Raw genomic sequence first — 17,992 nt, forward strand, 5'->3', positions numbered from 1 at the left:
ACAATCACATCAAAATGAACTATGCTAGGACTTAATTGTGAGGCCAACTTGGCCAGAGGTGGGATAGACTGTACAACCATGGCTAGGTAGTATATACAATTGGTATCTTTCCCCCAATTCTTTCAACCACTCAATTTTTTCCAGCTCCTTGTATATGCCTAATACTTGTATCAGGGGAAATAAAAGCCTGTACTATGTAAGTACTTGATATTTCTTTATTGAAATAGCAAATGACTATTGCCACATTTTGTTGGATGAGTTAACAGGACAGCTTCATAGGTAAAAGTCAGCTAGATTTCCCACACAAGGCCCAAGAAACTCTGCAGGCAGGGAAATCTTGATCCAATTTCACTTGACTTGTTTTCCCGAATCTCTCAGAAAAAAACAAAACAAAACAAAACAAAAACTCAACAGAAAAAATAAAAAGCCATTTTAATTTTTACTTGTACCACAATAAGGTTATTTCCCAGTGATGAGATACTCTCTGCGTGAGCAAATCGTTTGTTTCCTCGAGTTCTCCTAAGCACAAAGTGGCCTTCATTTGATTGTTTCAACTCTAATTATAAACATAAGTACACATTGACATTAACATCTGCTCTCTGGGCCCCAGTGATTGAACTGTGTGACTTCTAGGGTGTCTTCTAGCGCTGGGAGAGGCCACTACCATATTATTTCACAATTCTCGTCAGAAATTGTTAACAGAAGATCAAAACTCACAGTTGTATTAACTCTAGACAAAAAAGAAATTTCCATGCATCAAGAAGTTGTGAAATAGAAGGTAGCTTTATACTATTAAAAAGTTATATGACAGCTACTGATTTACTCAGCACATTCGAAGGAAATTCTGTGCCCACTATTGGTGGAAGTTGTCATGCAATGTCAAAATGTAATCTCAATAGAATTTGTTTTAAAAGAGTAAATTTAAGTAGTTTAGGGTTATTTTCATACATGCTATAGTGGAATAAATGATAATCAGTTGAGTCCACTGAAGTAATATTAGAAAGTAGGTTACTTTGTTATCTCATTTACACAAGGGTATGCATTCAATTAAGTATGTTTTGGGGTTCTGTCTTAAGTAAATTGCTTATGGATCTCATCTAGTTTAAAGTCTATATTTAACAAATTAAATTATTTCATCCACATGCAGATTGCATGACAAAGATGTTGGAAGGTTAAGCTGCAAACATTTTGCTAATGTATTGCAAAAATTTACCTACAGCTATACATTTTCAGCTAGCCTCACTTTCCAATAATATATTTCAATTAGGTCTATCACATGATGTATTTGGTACTTTGTGGATGAACTGGAAAGATGTAGGTGAGGCTGAAAAACAGAAGAAAAAAAATTTTTTTCAACCATGGCCTGAGAACTGTTAGAAACAGGATTTTGAAGGGCAGAGTATTCAGTATTCTAAACTAGGCAGTTCATTGTATTTAGGAAGTTTGTAACATATTATGGACAGGTTGGGTTCACTTGGGGGTCATGTATCAACTAATTCAATTATCATACCATGAACAAAGGCAGAATATTGAAAAAATCATTTTGAGTGGTATAAGACAGGTAAAGCAAAAGGTGATCGTTACAGTAATACCTAATAGAAGGTGTAGAAATAATGGTAGATGACCAGTTTTCTGAGTGAAAATGTCATTTCAAACAAATTTATTTCCTTGCTTCTTAAGAGCATTCTAAAAGCAGTGTCACTAGCATACAGTCACAACGCTGGAGAACATTGAATAAGCATGAGCTTTTAAAAAGAAAAAAAATCACAGGGCAGACAATGGGATGGTAAACTGTTAATTGAAACTTAAGAAGTAGAGTCCAACAAAGTAGGAATCACATGTGGTTCCCACCATGGGGTTATCAGTTGAGGCAGGACATTAATGGCGTTAATTATAATAATGGAATGGAAACATTTTAGTTGAGCAGGGATATTTTTATGCACTGGCTTTGGGCAACTGCAGCCAACTTCACAAATCTCAGTATTCCCTTAAGTAACACTGGCGCTTCAAGATCAGTTGCCAAGAAACTTACTCAAAGTTAGTGACACTGATTTGAACTGTGGCAGATATTATTACAACTGACTCTTTTGTTTTTTTCAATTTTAAATAGATTCCGTGCCCAATGTGGGGCTCGAACTCACGACCCTGAGATTAAGATTCACGTGCTCTACCAACTGGGCCAGCCAGGCACCCCTACAATGGATTTTTTTTTGAAGGAAATTTGCTGTTTCTGTGAAAAACACTGATAAAAGCATCTTTAGAATTTCAATTCTTCACGTTTACTGTGTCATGTGTAGCAGTTCAAAGAAAAACAAAAGCTAATATTTAAATTCTGCAGACATTCAGTACGTGTTGAATGGAAGGAAGATGGGTGGATGGATAAAGGGTCTTAAAACTTGATTCATTAAATCTGGTGAGGAGATAATTTCTAGTGGAAGCTAAGGCCTAATATCTAAAACGAAATATCACAAGGGTGTATTCCTGATAGTCTAATACTAGTAAATATCTTATCAAAGCAGCTGAAATAATAAACAATCACTTATTTATATACTTATAAGAAACCTTAGGCTCACAAAAATATGTTTTAAAACGGAAATCTAAGGCACACAAAATACTAAAACAAGTCAATGAATCACCCTATTTTACATATTCAAGAAGCAGAAATCTACTTGTACAAGATGATGGTCTACCAATGGATATTTGTTATATACAATCCCTTCATATTCCTTTACTTGGATTAGTCAAAAGCTTGAAACTGATACTTTGCACCATATATTATTTTAATATAAGTTACAATGAATTTTTCTTTAGAGCTTGCTGGAACTGTTTGCTTTTGCACCAAAATTGTTGAGTGTTAGCAGTTGTGGGCTTCCTATGGCATTTCCAAGGGAGAAGCACCATTATTTAGGTTTTCCACACTCCCAAGGTATCTGACACTTTGAATGTTATAGCACCTCTGCATTTTAATAGAATCAAGTATTTCACTGAAATTTCATGCTCTAAACATTTTGTTTGGGCAATACCTTTTGTTTTGCTATAAAGTGAGCCAATAAGTAACGGGAAAAAATACGGGAGGGCTAACATAAATGAAATGCCTATTTTCCTGTTACCTAGAACACAGGCAATCACCAGAGAAGATGAGTATTTATTTCCCTAAAACTAATTCGCTTAGATAAACTACTCTGGATTAGTTCTTAATGGGCAAAACCGTATTTAGATTACCACTCCTACTGTTTGGGATGTGTGGATGTGTGACGACAATAGGGGATTTGTTTTCAAAAGATTTCTATGGCAATTTTATTCTAATTCTGTACCAGAATGACTTTCAGAACAAATAAGACAATTTGGGATGGGTAGGGTTCTTGCTACTTAATTTTTATATTTTATCACCTTGAAACGTTAGAAGCATTTGACTCTTCTGAATCCTACAATGTCCCATCTCCTTTTGCAAAAACCTTTCATGATGACATTGAGAAAGCTGGGGTGAAAGTAAAATCGGAGCCACTGTTGCTTGATAAATCAGAAGAGACCACTCTTACTTAGTTCCAAATAAAATGTTAATCGACATTGGTGATATGCTTCCTAATTCCGATTTTAGAGAAAATTAACAATTTTTGCATGTTCTAACTATTTTATATAAGTAGCTAATATCTGCATGAGAAAGGACACATTTTTTTAAAAAAAACAAATCATATACATGATTAGAATACATATTGCAGTTAACAAGATGGAACTCTACACAGCAAGAATAAATGATTTCTCTTGTATGCAAATATGCACAAACAATAGACAATAAGATTCTTATACTATACTATTTCAAGTTACTTTTAAAAATAGAAAGTGCTTTTAAAATATATATTTACAATTTATGAACAGCCTCCAACCATTATTAACAATAATGAATTATTTTATACAGGAGAGATATCTTGAGAGAGAAAACATTTCATTGGTTTATTTCAAAGGAATATGCCGATTTTCTAGCAATGATTGGAAGATGTTGGAACGATGGCACCATGAAATAATAATGCAGCTTATTTTTAACTGTTGATGTGGGTAAGCACCAGGAGCTGTGTAGAGTTAACACTGTGTCTTGATTTTACATCATAGCACATGAACCTGTTAAAATCCTCTAAAAATGACTCTTGTTTCATAGTAAACAGACTTAATTTAAAGCACCAAACTGAGTGATTCTATCAAGGTTAACACCTAACCAAAACATTTCTTTATGTATTTAAAACTATAAAACTTTTATTTTTGCTTAAAATGTGCACCTTCTACCAATTGTCAAAATATAGTCACAGTTAAGAAATACCCACCCTATTTTTGTTTTTGTTTTTTTTACCTCAGCCTTCAAATGGGTGAGATGAAGATAAGTAAACGACAACATGACTTTCTTTTAACAGCACCTTGAAAAAATACACTGCACTAGCAAAGGCATTAAGAAGGGGAGAAAAGCCTTCAGACCCAATGGTTATAGGGTCCTGCAACATGTGTGAGAGCATAAGGGGACACGGTGACAATATTGTCATGGGTTAATGTTAACGCTTTATGAGAAGGAATTTGGTTCAACTCATTAACTTCAGGGGACAGTTTGGGACCCTCATTAGCTGCCTGGTCTTTCTGCTCTGAGGCCTTAATTTTCTTATTCTTAGCTTCTTTAGCCTCAAACTTAATTTTGTTCAGTTCAAAACCATGTTGGGGCTTATTCAGGTTTTTGTGCTGGTAGAAAACAAGGGAGAGGCGTGTGGGGTGATTCCGGTTTGGGTGTTCGACAGGAGTGGTTGCATGAAGCTCTCGCCGGGCACACTCGATCAAAACGGAGCCATGGGCAGGCGCAATTGCCACCCCACCAATGTTGGCATCCAAGAAGATGTGCTCACTGTCTGACCAATATTCATCGATGTGGGGCAGTTTCTCCTCAGCGGGTGACAGGGGGTCGTCTGAGAGGGGGTCATCAGATAGAGGCTCATCTGCATCAGAATGCTGCTCATCTTCTTCCACCAGAGAGGAAGCCAGGTCATGAGGAGAGGTGGTGAATGGGAGTTGCTGGTTTGGATGATTAGAAGGTAGCTGTTCAGACGGACCAATGGGAGGCTCAGAATAAACCAGGGTATCTGTCATGGGAGTCGACAAGGTGGGAAGAGAAACCACGTCGCCAGGCTGTGCAATTCCAGTGCATTCCCCTGCAGCTGCATTAGCACCACTGTGTCTCGCAGAAGGCACTGTGCAGTGGGGATTGCTGTTTCTTTCTGAAAACCCGTACAGAACTGACGCATCATTCTTAAGAGGAGCTGTTGTGGCCGACGCAGTCTTAGGGGACCAGGAGAAACCTGGAGATATGTTTGCCTCTTTCAATGTGTGAGGAATGGATGGGGTCAATGAGTAGGTTTTAGTGTTGTCCGAACCTTTGAAGATAAAATGGGGTTCAGTTTCACTTTTTATTTCAAGTTGCAAGGCTTCAGTTTTATTCCCTAAACAGAGAAAAGGACACCAAATGCGAAGATAAGTACAAACTACTTTTGGGAGTTGTGTTTAAGGAGTATTTTAAAGAGAAATACAAAGGATAATGTAACAAAACATTGGTGATGGCAATGTTGGCCAGTTTCGTTCTATTGACTTTAAGTCAAACACACAAGCAGGCATTAAAAATTGCATGTTGTTTGGTATGCTTTTTCACCCAACAATTTTCCTTAAAGAATTCTTCCCTTTGCAAATAATATAAATAAGCACAAAGATTTAGCCAGAAGACTGTCCATTGTTTAAAATAGTAAGAGATTAGAAACGACCTAGTTGGCTATGAAGTAAATATTAAAATCATACATTGGAATACAATGCAGGTGATAAAATGATGATTTAGGGCAGTATTTCTACCCAAAGAGAAATACTTTTAAAAATACCATTTTAGGTATTGCTGATCTCATTTTCAAAAAAGTAAAAATAATAGTTATCAAGAAAACATCATGACTGGCAAACTCAAGTATTAGGCTAGGGGAAGTCACATAAGAAATTTTAGTTGAAATAAGTCATTTATGACCCTCAAGACCAAGTGCATTTAGGCTTTGTTTCTTTCTTTCTTTTTTTTTTTTTTAAAGATTTTATTTATTTATTTGACAGAGAGAGATACAGTGGGAGAGGGAACACAAGCAGGGGGAGTGGGAGAGGGAGAAGCAGGCTTCCTGCCAAGCAGGGAGCCCGATGTGGGGCTCGATCCCAGGACCCGGGGATCATGATCTGAGCCGAAGCAGATGCTTCATGACTGAGCCACCCAGGCGCCCCTAAGCTTTGTTTCTTTCTCACTAATTAGGTAGATCTTTATTATCACATTGGCTATTATGGGTAATCTATTCTGACATAACCACACAAACTTCATAGCAAATGGAAACATTCTTCTTGATGGAAACATTTTTCCTGTTTTGAAGTTCTATAACAATTTTTGGGGTGCCTGGGTGGCGCAGTTGGTTAAGCAACTGCCTTCGGCTCAGGTCATGATCCTGGAGTCCCGAGATCGAGTCCCGCATCGGGCTCCCTGCTGAGCAGGGAGTCTGCTTCTCCCTCTGACCCTCCCTCCTCTCATGTATTCTCTCTATCTCATTCTCTCTCTCAAATAAATAAATAAAATATTAAAAAAAATTTTTTGGAAGTGCAAAAACAGCAGATTTTAGGACAAGAAATAGAAAAAGTGGCCATGTTTTAAAATAATTAACAATATAAGAGAAAACAATGATCTGATTCAAAATAACTGCATATATTGTACACCTGAAACTAATATAACACAACACAACCTGGAGACAGGGTAATTCTTTTTCTCTCTCTCCCTCTTTTTAAACATAGAAAGGTAATAAAATTTTTAAAACAAATTTTTAAAAAAGACTTATTTATTTGACAGAGAGAGAGAGACACAGCGAGAGAAGGAACACAAGCGGGGGAGTGGAAGAGGGAGAAGCAGGCTTCCCGCTGAGCAGGGAGCCCGACGCGGGGCTTGATCCCAGGACCCTGGGATCACGACCTGGGCCGAAGGCAGACGCTTAACGACTGAGCCACCCAGGCGCCCCATGTAGATAAAATTTTTAAAAAATTAAATAAAATAAAACATGGAACACTTCATGATTTTGTAGGTCATCCTTGCGCAGGGGCCATGCTAATCTACTCTGTGTCGTTCCAATTTCAGTATATGTGCTGCCGAAGCCAGCACCATAACTCTCATTTTCATCTCGCTTTTCCTTTTTTTTTCTTTTAAAGTAATCTCTACACCCAATGAGGGGCTGAAACTTTCAACCCTGAGATGAAAAGTCTCATGTTCCATTGACTGAGCCAGCCAGGCGTCCCAGTTCTCTCTCTTTTTTTAGGGGGATGGAGAGAGGGGCAAAGGGAGAAACAATCTTAAGTAGGCTCCAGGCCAAGTGCAGAACCGATGCAGGGCTCGATCTCACAACGCTGAGATCATGACCTGAGCCAAAATTAAGAGTCAGAAGCTTAACCGACTGCACCACCCAGGCACCCTGCCAATTCTCATTTTTAAAGAGAACTTGTACACGGAACCCAAGGGGTGGCACATTAAGAAATCTGTGGTTGCATCTATTATAGAGGTTGTCAACAGAATATAAATCATGGGGAGGAAAGATTATAAAGAGTAATGAGTCTTGGGGGGTTGGGAGTAGAAGAAGGAGAAAAAAAAAAGGAAGCACTCTTTTACTGAAATGGATAAATCTATATAAAAAAGTTCTTATGGTGGCACCTGGGTGGCTAAGTCGGTTAAGCGTCTGTCGTCAGCTCAGGTTATGATCCCAGGGTCCTGAGATCAAGCCCCACATCGGGCTCCCTGCTCAACAGGGAACTGCTTCTCCCTCTCCCTGCTGCTCGTGCTCTCTCTTGCTATCTCTCTCAAATAAATAAAAAAAATAAAATCTTAAAAAAAAGAAAAGATAAAAAATAAAAACGTTCTTATGGGTAAGATTACAAAAGGACAAGGAGTTATAAGCCAAATATTGTGGAGAGGGCTACTAACAGGATATATATTACTAAAATCATAGCTTGTGAAGATGGTATTAGGGAATGACACAAAGATGAAAATGATAGGAACACTGTTTACAGGCAGCATGGAACCAGACACGGGAATCTTAAAATAAATCTAAACTAAGTATTTATAAAATGGAGCTAAGAAGCAAAAAGGTATGTTACTTCTCTCTGCCTTGCATCTTCACTATCTATTTACTGAATCTTTCCTAGCATTACATAAATGTCTGCACTGTCATTTCTCTCTCCTTACAAAAAACAAATAAGCCAACTGTCCTTGCAAATATAAAAAAATCAAAGTTAAGGAATACCCTGTAATTCTAATGTTGAGTACCAGTATAAATTCAAGATGTCTTTTTTTCTTTGGACTCCCCGGAGACATGGCTGAATTTATATATGGGGCAGGATTATATAAGATGAGCCTAGAACATCTTGTCAGAACAGAAGCTAAGGAAGCTATCAAAGACAATCGAGGTCATGACAAAAAAGTTCAGAAGCCAGCATGATGGGTTTCTACTGATCAAAGATGGGACAATTTGAGGATATTGGTTTCAATTTGAGGATTTTTAAAAGCATTTTCATATTCAATTGGGAAAAAAACCCGCCTATTTAACGTGCTCTGAAATATAAACTATAAATAATAATGAAATATAGGGGAACCTGGGTGGCTCAGTCATTAAGCGTCTGCCTTCAGCTCAGGTCATGATCCCAGGGTCCTGGGATGGAGCCCCGCATCGGGCTCCCTGCTCCACGGGAAGCCTGCTTCTCCCTCTCGCACTCCCCCTGCTTGTGTTCCCTCTCTCGCTGTGTCTCTCTGTCAAATAAATAAAATCCTTAAAAAAATAATGAAATATAAATACTGTCAATAAAATAATAACAAAAAATATAAAAAACATGAGATCAAAATGATACTAAATTAAAAAAAAATTGAACACACTGGAAGATGACTAGGAATTAACTTGTATTCTGAAAACTGGTGAGTAAAGTCAAATTGCCAAGCATTTATTCTAATTTCTCTACATGAACCGTAACTCATAGTTAACAAGTTATTGGTAAGGACAATATTTCTTTTTTTTTTTTAAAGATTTTATTTATTTATTCAACAGAGAGAGTGAGAGAGCACAAGCAGGGAGAGCAGCAGAGGGAGAGGGAGAAGCAGGCTTCCCGCTGAGCAGGGAGCCTGACACGGGGCTCGATCCCAGGACCCTGAGATCATGACCTGAGCCGAAGGCAGACACTTAACCATCTGAGCTACCCAGGTGCCCCGACAATATTTCTTTTTAAAAGATCAACTAACAAATGGAAAAAGAATGATAGACTTTGTTACTCCTAATGGAATAAAGAATATAGAACATGGATAATAAGTGTTTCTAAAACCATCAGGTAAAAAGGTCATAGGGAACATTATAATCTGTGAATCACGTTGACAACACCTATACCATGGATCAGCCTTAACATCACAAAAAGAGATACCATCAGACACTGTGTTTCCTGATGTGAGGAAACAAGAGTGTAGAAATCAGCCAGTGTCCTTGGCCATAGCAAGTGTTTTTTGTTTTTTGTTTTGTTGTTGTTTTGGTGAGCTCTACATCCAATGTGGGGCTTGAACTCACCATCTTGCCCGAGATCAAGAGTCATATGCTCTACCTACTGAGCCAGTCAGGTGCCCCCATGGTTAAGTGTTTTTAAAAATGAAGCTGAATTCTGGGGCGCCTGGGTGGCTCAGTTGGTTAAGCGACTGCCTTCGGCTCAGGTCATGATCCTGGAGTCCCGGGATCGAGTCCCACATCGGGCTCCCTGCTCGGCGGGGAGTCTGCTTCTCCCTCTGACCCTCTTCCCTCTCGTGCTCTCTATCTCTTATTCTCTCTCTCAAGTAAATAAATAAAATCTTAAAAAAAAAATGAAGCTGAATTCGTCTCTACAAGATAATGGTTTCTGCTATATGTAAAAAAGAAAAAAGAAGGAATAATAGGAAAAGCAAGCTTTAAATGAAAAGTGGTATAGGAGACATATCAACTAACTGTAACGTGTGACCTTGTTTGGATACTGATTTAAACATACCAGATGTCAAAAAAGAAAAATCATTTAGGAGACAAATGGAGCAATCTGAGCACTGAGTGGTATTAAGGCACTATCTGATTTATCTGTTTTGGGTATTGTGGTTCTAAACATTCCTTATCTTTTAGTGACACATACTGATGAAGTAATTGATAATATGATGTGACTTCTGCAATTTATTATCAAAAATTTTGAAGCGGTGGGACCTGGATAAGGATATAGATGAAATAAGAATTTTTATGTGTTAAAATGTTTTAGGGGTAGCCTGGGTGGCTGTCAGTTAAGTGTCCACTCTTGGTTTCAGCTCAGGTCTTGATCTCAGGGTCGTGAGTTCAAGCCCCATGTTGGGCTCCACACCGGGTGTGGAGGCTGCTTTTAAAGAAATTAATTAATTAAATAAAATAAATTTTTAAAATTAAAAAATGTTTTAAATTTGGAGCATAAGAAGGAAGTGGGATTCATTATTCACTCACTTTGTACCTTTAAAAATTTTTCCATTTCAGAAAAAAAACCTCTCAGCCCTGTAAACACCACTGCATTCAACTGATCCCCTTTATAGCCAACCACAAGAATTTCTCCATTTCTCTCCCATTTCCCTATCAATCTACTTCATTCATTCTCACTATTGAGTCTGCTCAAGTAGGACCTCTGGTAGCCCACAAAACTCATGGTGAAATTTCAATTTTCATCTCACTTGACACAGAGCAGTAGTTGACATGGTTGATCCCTCCCCTCCTTGAAACACTACATACAGTGTTGGGGTTTCACTCCTACCTCACCAGACCTTCCAAGTCTCTCTTGCTGATTCTTCATCTCTGAAGCCTGTACGGTTTGGGAATTCCTAGGATTTGTCCTTCTAGCTCCTTTAGTGTCTCTGTGATTTCATTCACTCTCAGGCTTTTAAATACCATCTCTATGCAGCTGACTTCCTAAATCATACCTCGAGCCTAACATCATTTATTAACAGTTGTCTGACAGGTGTCTTGAAATTGACATGTCCAAAAGTGAGCTTCTGATCTCCCTCTGTATCTTTACAAATCTATTTTTCTCTCCCCCTTTCTCATAAACTTTGGTGATTTCCCCATCTTTCCAGTTTCTTCAGACCAACATCAGGATAAACACTCACACTTCTTTTTTGGTCCACATTCCATATTTAGAAGAAATCTTGTTGACTCTACTTTGAAAACATCCAGGACCAGATATTTCTCACGTCCTTCTCATTAGTCAATCTGGACCAAGCTCCATCACCTCTCTCCTGAGCTGTTAGGATGGCCTCTATACCATTGCCCTACTTTTCTGTTCTCTGCCTACTATTTTCTAGTTTCAATCCAGTCAGCAGAATGTTAGGTTTCAGTCAGGTTATAATCCTTCTCTATTCTTTTTTAAGGATTTCATTTTTATGTAATCTCTACACCCAACGTGGGGCTCGAACTTAAAACCCAGAGATCAAGAGTCACATGCTCCACCAACTGAACCAACCAGATGCCCCAGCCCTTCTCGATTCTGAAATATCCAGTAAACTTCCTCTCACTCAATAAAGGCCAATGTTTTTATAGCAGTCAACAAAGCCTGGGATGAACAGCTCAGAGACCCCTCTTCCCTCTCCGATCCACCTCCTACTCTTCTCCCCATTTCATGCTCGGCTTCAGCCACACTGGCCTCCTTGCTTGCCTCAAGTATTCTTGCCTCCTGACCTTTACATTTGCCATTTACTCTGCCTGGAATGCTATTTCTCCAAATAAAAATACTCATGATCTCATTGCTTTGGGGCCTTGACTCAAATGCCTCATTCTCAGCAAATCGCTCTCTGGCAACCACATTCAAATGGTTTTCTTGCACAGCACTCCCTCTCCTCTTCCACCACTACATTTCCAACACCCACAACCACACAAAGGGGTGCCGGTAATACCTGTCGACTGCCTTACTTAAAATGATGCTAAACTTGAGTGAGGAAGACTTCAAGGAAGCAATGTCATTTCCCATATGCCAAGAAGGAGTTGGGCTTCGAAACAGATGGGGAACAAACAATAAAAACATGTTTAAAAAAACAAAACACCATAAATAGAAAAAATACCATGAAATACTGACGGGCCACTCTCTTGTTGACTTTGAGTTTTGGCAATTATGGAGAAATTTTGTATTGGAATGTAGTCAGTGTCTTATTTTGAACTCTAAACCAACCTATATTAAAAACAAAGGAGACTTAAGAACAATTATCTAACTGAATTGATATCTGATCAAAAGTTGGGTTCTTTTTTCTTTCTTTCTTTTTTCCCCAGAATGCCTCATTCCTAAGAGAGCCGCAAAGATAAAGGAGAGGGGAAATAAGGTGCAAAGGCCAGTCCCAACCCTTCGGCCAATGGAAGTTGTGCACAGAAAGTCAGCAGTGTCCACAGGCCTCACCTAAAAGCGGTAGCGATGAAGCCTTGCTATTGTTTGTTGTCGAGTTATTCTTGCGCTTGATCCGAGGAATGAATTTCTTCTCCACAGCTCTTATCTTATGTGCGAGAACTTCTGTCATCATTGCTGCCCTCTTCTTCCCGGAACGAGGAACTGGCTGAGTAAAACGCGTTCTTTTTTTACGGCGGGGTGCGAGCACCTCAATGGCCCCAGATTGGATCTTGGCTTCCATTCCTTCACTAGAGCCAAACTCATCTGTGTCTGAGAGTTTGTAGAGCGGTAGCACATGCAGCTGCTCATCCTGAGGGATAACCCCCAAGGAGCGGTTATCTTCTCTTGTTAAAGTACAAACCTGACAGAAAGAAAACATGAAATAGGTCCTGCACATTCATCGCAGTTATTTCTACCTACTCATTGTTGCCACTGTCAAAAGGATTTTTCTGTGTTCCATTGGTTACTGCTGGTATAGTCATTTTGGAAAAATAATACATATCAAGCCACTCAACATGCTTCAATTCTAGTAATTTATCAACTGTTTGTAAGCAGACCAGTATAATTTTGAGTTGATCTTATAAGTCAATAACATTATACTTGTTTATGTATTTTATAGTATTTTTTAAAAGTAAATTCTATCCCCAGTGTGGGGCTCAAACTCAGGACACAGAGATCAAGTCACATGCTGTTCCAACTAGCCAGCCAGGCACCCCAAAACTCCTATATTTTAAATAGTAAGCCTTTTGTTACAGTCCATTTTACTTCATCGCCTAAGTTAGGGAATATCTACTGGATTGTCCACAGCGTTCATATAAAATATTAAGAAGACATTATTTTAGCCTATATATTTCCCTATTTCTTAAATAATGTCACATTCTTTGGGTAGAGGGGGGATTAATTAGGAAGAATTTTCTAATTTGTTCTGTTTTCCTTTAGGATTTCTTCACTTCTGCTTATAAGTGGAATTTATCTATAGATATACAGATTTTTTTTTCCTGCCCCCCCCAGGGTGATTTTTTTTCTTCGCTAAATGCCCTGAACAGATATTAATGAAGTAAATGAAGCACAAGAGATTTCTCTCTAGCAGGACTTATATTCTAATAGTTTTATTTTTAAATTGATTTTTTATTATTTTTAAAAATTATTTTTAAAAATTCTAACAGTTTTTAAAAATTAAACATTTCATTTTCATAAATTTTCTCTTTCTGCTTGATGTTACTTCTATTCTGGCTAGGAACATACCAATAAGTTACCTACCTTTCTTTTGCATGTGAAGTAAGACATCTGAAGAAAATTCTGTCTTGAATATAACCTATCTCAGTCCTTCTCCTGACTTTAAAAGTTATTTTTATTCATTGTAGAGAAATAAAACTACAGAACTACATACAGGAAATTCCTGACTTTGATACCTAATATTCATATTTTTCTTCATGGATTAGCATCTTAGTGGTAATTTTCAAGGGTCATTAAAGAGCCACCAAAAGTATATCCAATGGTTTCATTATTTTTTTTTAAGATTTTATTTATTTATTTGACAGAGAGAGACAGCTAGAGAAGGAACACAAGCAGGGGGAGAGGGAGAGGGAGAAGCAGGCTTCCTGCCGAGCAGGGAGCCCGATGCGGGTCTTGATCCCGGGACCCTGAGATCATGACCTGAGCTGAAGGCAGACGCTTAACGACTGAGCCACCCAGGCGCCGCGCATGGTTTCATTATTTTTATTAAAAACATCTCTCCAGAGATAAGGGCTCTTTCTAAGACAGTAGGCTGGAGAGAAAGAAAACTGCCTGATTGTAAACTCGATAGACTTGATGATACAGATGGGAAAGTAAGATAAGCTTAAAGTTTTAAAAATCACAGTATTTTCTCAATATTTATAGTCACATTTACCAGCAAGACTTGAAATACTGAGCTCTCTTGGGTGTTATTTGTCAGTAATTTTAAAGTAATCGTGTTAAAAATTAGACTCTTCCACCAATAAATGTTTAATCAATTTCTTTGTTCACAGGGAGATTAAGAAGGGGACAAGGAGTAGATATGAGAAGCATAATTAGAAGGACTGAGGCAGCAGACAGGGTGAAAAGAGAATTGGCAGCTGAATTTGGAGAACTCAGGGTTTCAGAGATGGAGAAATTTGGGAGTTATGTCAAGTTCTGGGTATGAGCCTCATGGCTTGAATAAGAGCAGTGGAGAAGAGGCAGCATTGAATAATACACAGAAGCACGAGAGAAGTGGAACCAAAAATTTAGTTCGATTCTGAACCTAATTCAGCCTGATCACAGATAGTTTGTAATGAAGCAAATCAGGTAAAACATACTAGCCACGCAATGACAATGAACCACACTCCGGCCAAGATTCATTTGGACAGATTTATAATATCATTGATCTCAAAGACTTCACTGATCAACAACAGTGGACAAGGAAGATTAAGAAAAAAGAAAAAAAAGGCTCCTTAATCTATCACTCACAGACTTATTGGCCAAACAAGAAAGGAAGGCTGCCTTTTGATGGATTAGATTGTGTACTTTCAGGAACCTGCAGTTATCTTTCTTATATGGGGCCAAAAAAACAGACTGGTGTAGTGCAAAAACAGAGCGGAATGTTTTACCAGGTGAGAAGACAATTACTGGAAGCAAAACCCATTCCACTTACAAAAGGACCATTGCATGATTCTCTCCACGGTCTTTTACCTAAACATCTCTTGATTGACTTCACGCTATGCGCGTGTAATTCTTTCTATGGCTGTACATCTAAGTGTGCACACCTAAATGCAAATATTTCTGACAATTCTGGAATACTAACATAACTTTATACATATATAGTGGCACAAAAAAGATGATACATTTGGCCTAGTTCCTTCACAAAAACCCTGAGGTACACAGAAGGCAAAAAACAAAAACAAAAAATAGTAAGTTGCTTAACTTCCTACCTACCAGTTTGATGGCATAGAATTGTACTCCTACTTCCTAGCAAATGCACCACTATGATTCAAGACTTTGAACAAAATATTTAAGGCCAGTTCTGTAAGTTTGTGCAAGTATATCAACAATAATTTAAATACCATTGATATTATAAACTATGTGGGACAGAACATAAAATAGGATTTTTAACAATCATCGTATTTCAGGACCTCAGCCTAAGCACACAGCGATGGACCGTTTAGAATCAAAAGCCACCCAGGTACATACCACAGTGCTTCCATTATTCATGTTGTGAATGTCCCTGTGGGGATGGGCACAGAAGTCTAGGCAAGCAGTGACCCCAGAGAACGGACGACCTTCTTTGCTGCCAAGCCGACATTCTCGGGCAACATGTTCATATTCTACCTAAAAAGAGAAATGTATGGCACAAAGTTTTAAGAGCCAGAAAGAATCTCCTTTAGTAAAGAGTAAAAATCACTTCCTGACCAAGTTCTTAAACTAATTATACATTGTAAGTCAGAGATTTCTGACTATAGTGTGGTAAAGTAGCGGATGGGTAGTTCAGTAACATTCAGGAGGCAAAAGTCTAGGAGGATAGCAAGTAAAGTGACAGTGACTGGCTGTGACTGATGGTAGGCTGACAACAATACCCGTTGGAGGTGAATATTGAGCAGACCAAGCCTAAATTATCCCTGGAGAAAGAGAGACTACTACAGTGCATGAAGCACATGTGAAGTTTTCAATGTCTATAAAAAGTAGGTCAACATATATACATATGTTCATGAGCCAATACAGAATTTAGGACTCTTTTTAAAACCAAAGTTTAGCAAAAATAAAGGGGGGGAATCGGAGGGGGAGATGAACCATGAGAGACTATGGACTCTGAGAAACAAACTGAGGGTTCTAGAGGGGAGGGGGTGGGAGGATGGGTTAGCCTGGTGATGGGTATTAAAGAGGGCACATTCTGCATGGAGCACTGGGTGTTATACGCAAACAATGAATCATGGAACACTACATCAGAAACTAATGATGTAATGTATGGTGACTAACATAACATAATACAATGAAAAAAAAAAAACCAACAAAAAACCCCAAAGGTTAGCAATTAACAGAGAGCATGCTATTCATGATAATACAAATGAAGATTGAAGAAATCTAGATCTCTGGTTATGTTTTAAAATAAAAAGATCATTACACACCTATTTTCTATCTTTTTAAAACCAAAGGTTAGCAATTAACAGCATGCTATTCATGACAATACAAATAAAGATTGAAGAAATCTAGATCTCTGGTTGTGTTTAAAATAAAAAGATCATTATACACTTATTTTCTACTTTGTGATGACTGCATACATATACAGTCTTGCACAATGACTGCCACAATTAGGTTAGTTCACACCTCAATTCCTTCACATAGTGAGGATTATTTTGTGTGTGTTGTGGTAACACTTAAGGTCTCTTAAAAATTTTTTGAGTCTATGATAGAGTACTGTTAATTATATTCCCCATGCTGTGCAACAGATGCCCAAATGTTATTTATCTTATGGCTAGGAGCCTGTACCCCCTGACCTTCATCTCCTCATTTCCCACACTCCTTATATATATATTTTTTAAAGATTTATTTATTTTATTTGAGAGAGCGAGAATGAGAGAGAGAGAGAGCACATGAGAGCGGGGAGGGTCAGAGGGAGAAGCAGGCTCCCCTCTGAGCAGGAAGCCCGATGCGGGACTCGATCCCGGGACTCTAGGATCATGACCTGAGCCGAAGGCAGTCGCTTAACCAACTGAGCCACCCAGGGGCCCCCCCTCATATATTTTCTTGATGATGTCCTTTGAAGCACAAAATTGCGAAATTTTGACAACCTTTTTTTCCTTATTTTTATTTTTGGATTGTCTATTGCTAGTATGTAGAAAAACAATGACTTTGCATATTGATCTTGTATCCTGAAACCTTGCTAAACTCACTGATTAGCTCAAATAGTGAGTGTGTACGTATGTGTATCCCTCAGTAGTTTCCACACATAGGAACATACAGTTGGCTAGTAGAGATCATTTTATCTCCTTTTTTACTCTGAATTTCTTCAACTTGCTCTTAATAGAAACTCTGGCAAAATGTTTAATAGAAATGGAGAGTAGATATTGTCTTGTTCCTGATAGTAAGCAAAAATGTTTTAGTCTTTATCGTAATTATGATACTATCTATGGGGTTTGGTAGATGTCCTTTATCAGGCTGAAGCAATTCCCTTCTATTGCTATTTTGTTAACTGTTTTTATCATGAAAGTGGTGGATTTTGTCAAATGTCTTCCATCTATGGGGAGATCATGTGTTTTTTGTCATTTGTTCTATTAATGTAGTTAGTATGCTACATTGATTAATTTTCTTGTGTTGAACCAATCGTGCATTCCTGTTTCATAAATTAAAATTTCTAGAATTAATTACAATTCTGTCACTCTGGAGTTTTAATTCAATTGTCATAATAGGAAGTGATAACTTTTTAATTAAAAAAAAATATTTTTAAAGTAATACCTACACCCAACATGGGCCTCAAACTCATGACCCCGAGATCAAGAGTTGCATGCTCTACCGACTGAGCCAGCCAGGCACATCC

At 38.1% G+C, this 17,992-nt stretch overlaps 1 protein-coding gene and 1 non-coding gene across 4 annotated transcripts in view; both read right to left on the minus strand.

The window, feature by feature from the left end:
• Window positions 1-201: 201 nt before the first annotated feature.
• TET1 (tet methylcytosine dioxygenase 1) overlaps window positions 202-17,992 on the minus strand; it is a 128,704-nt gene continuing 110,913 nt past the window's right edge. For all 3 annotated transcript variants that reach the window (XM_073878899.1, XM_073878901.1, XM_073878900.1), the window contains 3 exons: window positions 15,652-15,789; window positions 12,475-12,823; window positions 202-5,471 (listed from right to left, as the gene is read on the minus strand). In XM_073878899.1, the coding sequence (XP_073735000.1) occupies window positions 4,459-5,471; window positions 12,475-12,823; window positions 15,652-15,789 (1,500 nt within the window). In that variant the 3' untranslated portion in view covers window positions 202-4,458. The remainder of the gene's footprint in view (window positions 5,472-12,474; window positions 12,824-15,651; window positions 15,790-17,992) is intronic.
• Window positions 7,086-7,192, minus strand: LOC112807492 (U6 spliceosomal RNA). The gene has a single exon (XR_003204095.1). It is a non-coding gene; the product is annotated as a U6 spliceosomal RNA (small nuclear RNA).

Source organism: Callorhinus ursinus, unplaced genomic scaffold, assembly GCF_003265705.2.
Source record: "Callorhinus ursinus isolate GAN/ISIS: 27379988/994484 unplaced genomic scaffold, GSC_fseal_2.0 scaffold31, whole genome shotgun sequence".
NCBI lineage: Eukaryota > Metazoa > Chordata > Mammalia > Carnivora > Otariidae > Callorhinus > Callorhinus ursinus.